Source organism: Herpailurus yagouaroundi, unplaced genomic scaffold (genome assembly GCF_014898765.1).
Source record: "Herpailurus yagouaroundi ecotype Mexico unplaced genomic scaffold, PumYag 203, whole genome shotgun sequence".
NCBI classification, from domain to species: Eukaryota; Metazoa; Chordata; class Mammalia; order Carnivora; family Felidae; genus Herpailurus; species Herpailurus yagouaroundi.
Genome location: NW_024412434.1, coordinates 8,944,404 through 8,951,590, shown reverse-complemented (window position 1 = coordinate 8,951,590; position 7,187 = coordinate 8,944,404). Strand labels below are relative to the sequence as shown.

Sequence of the window (7,187 nt, the reverse complement as noted above, 5' to 3'; positions counted from 1 at the left end):
TTTATTTTATTTTATTTTATTTTATTTTATTTTATTTTATTTTATTTGGTTAATTTAACAGCAACTCTTATTTTGGTTCAGCATCTTTAAGTTTAGAAGATACTTTAAATTAATAAGCTCTTTATATATTGTAATGCAGTGTGATGTAAAATGAAATGATAACAGGGAAACAATCAGGATCCTATTTACTAACTTTAGAAATTTGTTCAAAATTGCAAATTCTGTTCCTTGTGATAAATAAATTAACAGGGTCATAGATGTTTAAAGTCCTCTAAAATGTTTTGGTATTTTGCCACAGATTTGAATCTAAAATGTTTTTTATTTTTTGGATAAACATCTTCTATTGTTATGAATGGGAACAGCTGTTGTTTTGCTGAAATTAATTTTCAGTTACAGCACAGGATACAATTTCATTTCTCTCAGTGTGTGTTAATAAAATCGAAGTGTGTGTATGTGTATGTATTATTGTTGTTTAATACACTTATTTCTTCCATCTGAGTTAGTTGGTACCATCTGATGGTTAAGAATTGAAGACTTAAAAACAGACTTGCTTATATAATAACATTGCTCTTAGTCACATATCAGAAATGTAATGTCATTGCTTCTTATTTTAAATGCTTATTTAATGAGTGAGCCTTTTTATTTCAGTTTATGATGTCACAAGAAGAGACACCTTTGTTAAATTGGATAATTGGTTGAATGAATTGGAAACTTACTGCACGAGAAATGACATAGTAAACATGCTAGTTGGAAATAAAATTGATAAGGTAAGAAGTCAGACAGTTGGCATTTTGACTACATTTTAGTAGCTTGTCTTAATCTTTGCATTTATATTTTAGGAAAATCGTGAAGTCGATAGAAATGAAGGCCTAAAATTTGCCCGAAAGCATTCCATGTTATTTATAGGTAGGTGTATGAACATTTATCCTTTCATTATTAATGAGGAATTTTAAAATGAAGTTTCTGCTACATTTTTTCTCTTTATGACTGTAAAATGTATGTACTTAGTTCAGCATTTTCTTGTGCTATAAAATCTAACTACAGAGCCAGTTTCTTTTTTCCTTCTGTATAAAAGATAGGATCACATTATGTAAAGTCATGTAGGACACAGATCAGTTGTCTCCGGGTATAATGGCATTCGGTAAAGCCAGGTGCCCAGTGCCATGGTTGTACCTTGCTGGTGCTTGTGTTGGTGGCAGTGGCACCACCTGGAAATTTGTTAGAAATGCTTCATTTCAGGCCCAGCCCAGCTTTTCTGTATCAGAGACTGCATTTTAACAAGATCTTCATGTGATTTGTATGCAGTTGATATTTGAGAAGCTTGGTAGAATGGGGGTTGACAAACTACAGCATGGACCAACTCTGGCCCCACCATTTGTATTGGAACACAGCCATACCTACCCAGTTATCTACATGCTGTCTTTCGCTGCGTTCATGCTTCAAGGCAGGGTTTAATAGTTACAACAGAAACCATATGGCATTCAAAGCCTAAAATATTTACAGCAAAAAGTTTGTTGACCGCCTGTCTGGAAAAGTGGACTGGCTATATCACTGTGGAGGTTTTAACATTTTAGGTTTCCTGGGCCTTGTCACATGTCTGAAACTGGGCCTGGAAGATGTTTATAGACACCCTAGTTGATTCTGTGTGAAGGCAGCTTTAAGAATTACTGATGTAGCTATTCCACTGTGTTAGAACCTTTTAGGAATTAGGAAATGGAAACGAAGAACATCGTATATAGATAGAAGCAGGGTGGTATAAATGGAAGGTAATGGGGAAATTTAGAAAGGAATTGAATATTACCTCTTGTGCTTACTTGCTGGGTGTCCTTCATTTTGATATATTAGTTCAATAAACATTTATTGAACACATATATAACGAGCAAAATGGACAAACTCCCTGCCCTCATGAAGCTTACATTCTAGTAGAGGAAATAGACTTAAATAAGTAAGCAGCACTATGATGGAAATAAAACATTCTAAGGGGAGGAAGTATGATGGGGGTAGGAGGTAATTAGGGAAAGTTAAACTTTGAGATAGTCCCATTTGAGCAAGAATCCATCATATGAAGACTTAGAGGGAGAACATCTCAGGCTGAGACAATAGCACATATTTCCTGAGGTAGGAACCAGTTTAGGTGTGTAAGGAGCAGGAAGAAAGCTTGTGGGCTGAAGGAATGGTATATGTTGGGGAAAGGATGGTGGTGAAGGGAGATGAGATAGAGGTCATTTGGGCATCATAGGATATGGTATGGAAGTGGATTTTATTCCATGTGTGAAAAGCAGGGGAGTAGTGCTGTAATCTGATATTCTTTAAAAAGGCTTGTTTGTATAGAAAATGTTCCATGAGGAACAGAAGCAAGAGGCTCATCATTCTCTTACAATGGCCCAGATGAATAATGCTGTTGACTTTGAATATGGGAGCGGTTGTGGGTCGTGGAAATTTGACAGATCCAGGGGATATTTTGATGGTAAAGGTGGTAGGCTGTGTAGAAAGATAGATTGGGTCTGGAGGGTAAGGAAAGAGAGCCATGAAGGATAACGTCGAGTCTTTGGCATGAACAGATAGGTGGATTGTGCTGCCGTTAACCATGTGTGAAAGACTGAGATAAGAACAGGTTTGGGAAAGTGAGTAGGGAATCAAGAAATCTGCGTAGTATAAGAATGGCCTGTTTTTTCAGATAACTAGTGGACATGCTGGTCATTGGCATTTAGCTGGTGTTTAAAGTCATGGAACTGGAGTGCCTGGGTGGCTGAGTTGGTTGAGCATCTGACTCTTTTGTTTATTTATATTTATTTATTTATTTATTTATTTAGATTTTTTTTTAAACGTTTATTTATTTTTGATAGAGACAGAGCACAAGTGGGGGAGGGGCAGAGAGAAGAGACACAGAATCCGAAGCAGGCTCCAGGCTCCGAGCTGTCAGCGCAGAGCCCTACGCGGGGCTCGAACTCACAAACCGCGAGATCATGACCTGAGCCTAAGTCAGATGCTTAACTGACTGAGCCACCCAGGCACCCCAAGCATCCGACTCTTGAATTCAGCTCAGGTTATGATCTCACAGTTCGTGAGTTTGAGCCCTGCGTTGGGCTCTGCCTGCTTGGGAATTCTCTCTCCCTTTCTCTCTGCCCCTCCCCTGCTTGTTCACTCTCTCCCTCTCTCTCTCAAAATAAATAAATAAACTTAAAAACTTAAAAAATAATAAAGTCATGGGATTGTAGTGATCACAGGAAGAACTGGATAGAAAACGGCTGAAAATTGAAGCCTGGGGTACTCCCAGCAGTTAGAGGTCAGCAGAAAGAGGAAGTGTCAGCAAACAGGTTGTGAATGATGTAACCTTGAGAGGAGGAGTGTTCAGCATCCTGAAAGTCAAAAGCAGACAAAGTATTTAGTACAGGAAGAAAGTGATCAGGTGTATCAACTGCAGCAAGATGTCAAATAAGATAAGGATATTCGATCTGACAAGATAGAGTGTTGGTATTTTTTTAAAGTTTCAATGGAGTGGTGAGAACAAAAGCCTGGATAGAGTACAGTTGACCCTTGAACATTGTGGGGTTAGGGATGCCGACCCCCTATGCCGTTGAAACTCTGCATATAACTTTTGACTCCCCCTGAAGTGAACTGCTAATAGCCTGCTGTTGACCTGAATGAAGCCTTCCTGATCGACAGTCAGTTAACACGTAGTTTGTTATGTGTATTACACACTATGTTCTTACAATAAAGTAAGCTAGAGAAAAGAAAATGTTGCTAAGAAAATCATAAGGGAAAATACCTTTACAGTACTATACTGTATTTATAAAACAAAATCCATGTACAAGTGGAGCTGCACAGTTCAAACTTGTGTTGTTCAAGGGTTGACTGTAGTTTGAAAAAAATTGTGAGGTAAGAAAGTGGTAACAGCTTATGTAGGTAACTCCGGATGACGATTTTGCTTTGAAATAGAGTAGAGAAACTGGGTGGCTACTGGAAGGCTTTGTGGGCTGCAGGGCAGGGTGGTTGGTTGCTTGGTCGGTAGTAAGATGGACAGTAATTTTGGTAGGCTTTTAAGCTGACTGATGTGATCCAGTAGTGGGGGTACATGATTTTTCATTGAATGAGAAAGGATGGGATCCCAGGAGCTAGAAAGGGGGTTGCTCCTAGACGGCAGCACAGCATTTCATCCAGTGTAACAAGACTGAAGGCAGAGCCCAAGGCTGCAAATGGAAGCAGGCTCGTTCGTCCCTTAGTGGGATGATCAGTAGCTCCTGTCAGGTTGTTTTTATTTTTCTCAACATAAAGTTATGTGATGAGCTGAAATAGAAGAGTTTTATGATGAAGGAATAAGAGAGTCCTCTCAGACAGTAAAAAAGGTAATTACTAGGGAAAGGTAGGCTAAGGAAGCAGGGCTAAATGTGCACATGAGTTTCATGAGCATCAATGTCAAAGGAGACTGGCGTCCATGGTTGTATGTCATTTATCCAACCGCCAATAGCTGCTTGGTTGCAGGCACAGAACAACCGGATGGTTCAACTTGGAGACTAAGTTTCCTTATTCTGAAATGGGAATAGTATCTGCTTTGGGGCTGATTTTAAGAGCTAACTGAAAAATTAAGGAGGAACTTTGGCATCATATATGAGTAGGGTTTTACAATGTACAATCCTGTCACAAAATTTTGGGCTTACATACTACTGTTGTTATGGATAGAATTTAAATAGCTCAACTTTGAGAGTTGGTAAATTCATGAATATTAAACCCGTGGGGAGAAATTGCTCATGACTTGTCTTTTTATATATTGTCGGCTGATATTATGCCATAATAATTTCCCAGAAAGACATAGGAATATGACCAGAAAAGAATGTACTATGACATTTTTTTCTCGGATTTCAGAGGCAAGTGCAAAAACCTGTGATGGTGTACAGTGTGCCTTTGAGGAACTTGTTGAAAAGATCATTCAGACGCCTGGACTGTGGGAAAGTGAGAACCAGAATAAAGGAGTCAAACTGATACACAGGGAAGAAGGCCCTGGAGGCGGAGCCTGTGGTGGTTACTGTTCTATGTTATAAACTCTGGGAAACTCCCATCTCTTGCATATTTGATCAGATAGTGACATCTTTCTGTATATAAACTCTTTAACTGCTATTTTAGGAACCTTGCAGTTTGCACATATTTGTTTTGTATCATGGCAGTAAATATTTGCAAGAAATCCCACTCATCGGCTTTCCCAGGTAAAATGTTATGGTAAGCATGCACAGTTTGCAGTCTACAGTTTTTTATGTAACATAAAATAGGTGTACTTTTATAAGTACATTTGATTTTATGATTTACATTTATCATGTGATAAAAAAAATCCACCTATTTAGTATATGTTGATACAAGGTCTACTTTTGGTCTCCTCTTTGCATAAATACTCCTCTATCAATTACTGAATTAATTGGTGTGTAGAACTCCTAGAACTACTAGGAGATATTCAGGTATCATCAAACCTGGCAAATTTCCCTTCAGGAATAACAAAGAGCATGATTCCACAGCTTTTGTAGGATGTTTGCAGACAGATTCTCTTTTAGTACTAAGCAAAATTCTCTTTAGAGGATGCAATCCAGGCCAATTTATAATTAAATCTCTGTTTATTCTGATGATGCTTCTGAAATAGCATTGATATGTTAAGAAGTTTGGTCTTACTTTTACATTTTCTTCAATGAGTAGCTCAGTTGCTTAACTGGAGTTTTAATTCTGTGATATGTACATTGGATTCTGACTCTTTGTGCATCATTTTTAGTTATGTGGTGTTTGGCAAAATGGCAATAAGGTTTTCCCCCATTTTGGTTTCAGAAGGATGAGGATAGTGTGTTTATGTAACTCATGTAGTACTTAACCACTTTTAAAACCAACACCTTTTTCCATAAATGTTGATGGTGTTTGTCCAGGTACCTCAATTGTAGCTCGTGTAATGTTTATGAACATCTGTATCTTACGACTCCCCTAAATGGCTAGTTGATTCAAAAACCTATTTCTGTGTGTTGAGGGTTGGGAAAAAAAAAAAACACTAAATGACCATTTGAGAAAGACATATTGCTTCCAGATTTTGATGTGTGTGGGAAAATACTGTTGCAATGAAACTCTTGGTAATTTACTGTAACAAGTAGCCAATAGTTTATCAAAACCAACTTGTCCAGACTAATAAATCTTTTCCACAGTATACAGTTTTCTAACCTCTTGCTATTATACATTGCATATTTTTTTTCACTCGTATGTTATTTAACTTACATTGATATCTGCTGTTTTATGCCCCTGAATAAGTTATTTGTCCTTTCAGGCAGGTTACCATGATACCCCCTCAGTAAGATTTCTGATACTAATTTCTGGGTACAAATACTAATTGTATAGAGTTGCAGGTGATACTTTTTGGGGGTCACTTTTGCAATACTCGTGATAGTGGATTTACTTCAAGTTGGGTTCTAAAATGTACATCTTCACGTAAGAGAATCTTACATTCTACCTGGTTCACACTTCTTAGACTACATTACATGTGATTAAAGGTTTTATACGTTATATATGTATTTACTAAATATAAAACATTTACTCCTTTACTGTTGGAGAAAGGTAGCTAACACATACTTATGATTTGTTTGTGTCACATTACAGCTGTAGATTTGTGTATTTATGTAGTGTTTGTATTGACAAGACATTCATTTCTTTGTGCTTTTTGCTCTTTGAGCTATATAATAATCTTTTTGTGTATTGGATTGTCCTGTTGATTTGGTCAAAATTTGGATACATATGAGTCACTTACTTTTAAACACTAATTTTGTTTGATAGAACTATATTGTAACCTTTTGTAGTTTTTGAAATAAATATAGCCTGCTTTCCCTAGATGCATTTGCGAAGGAAGTATTCTACATCTCCCTGTTACTTTCATTGGCTGAGGAACATCTGAATGTAGTCTGACTCAGATTCTATTCTGTCATATGGCTTTCACTTTACTATTTTGTTGCAAGCTTATTGTTTCATAGTGGAGGCTTTCTTTTTCTTTTTTTCCAGTGTTTATTTATTTTGAGAGTGAGCGAGTGGGGAGGGGCATAGAGAGAGAGAGGGAGAGGGAGAAAAAAGAATCCTAAGCAGCCTCTGTGCTGTCAGTGCAGAGTCGGATGCAGGGCTTGATCTCAGGAGCTGTGAGATCATGAGCTGAAACCGAGAGTCAAATGCTTAACTGA

At 37.5% G+C, this 7,187-nt stretch overlaps 1 protein-coding gene across 1 annotated transcript in view; it reads left to right on the top strand.

Annotated features, from left to right (window-relative positions):
• RAB18 (RAB18, member RAS oncogene family) overlaps window positions 1-6,848 on the top strand; it is a 37,872-nt gene extending 31,024 nt beyond the window's left edge. The window contains exons 5-7 of the mRNA XM_040451120.1: window positions 649-767; window positions 840-906; window positions 4,864-6,848. Of these exons, the coding sequence (XP_040307054.1) occupies window positions 649-767; window positions 840-906; window positions 4,864-5,039 (362 nt within the window). The 3' untranslated portion in view covers window positions 5,040-6,848. The remainder of the gene's footprint in view (window positions 1-648; window positions 768-839; window positions 907-4,863) is intronic.
• Window positions 6,849-7,187: the final 339 nt, after the last annotated feature.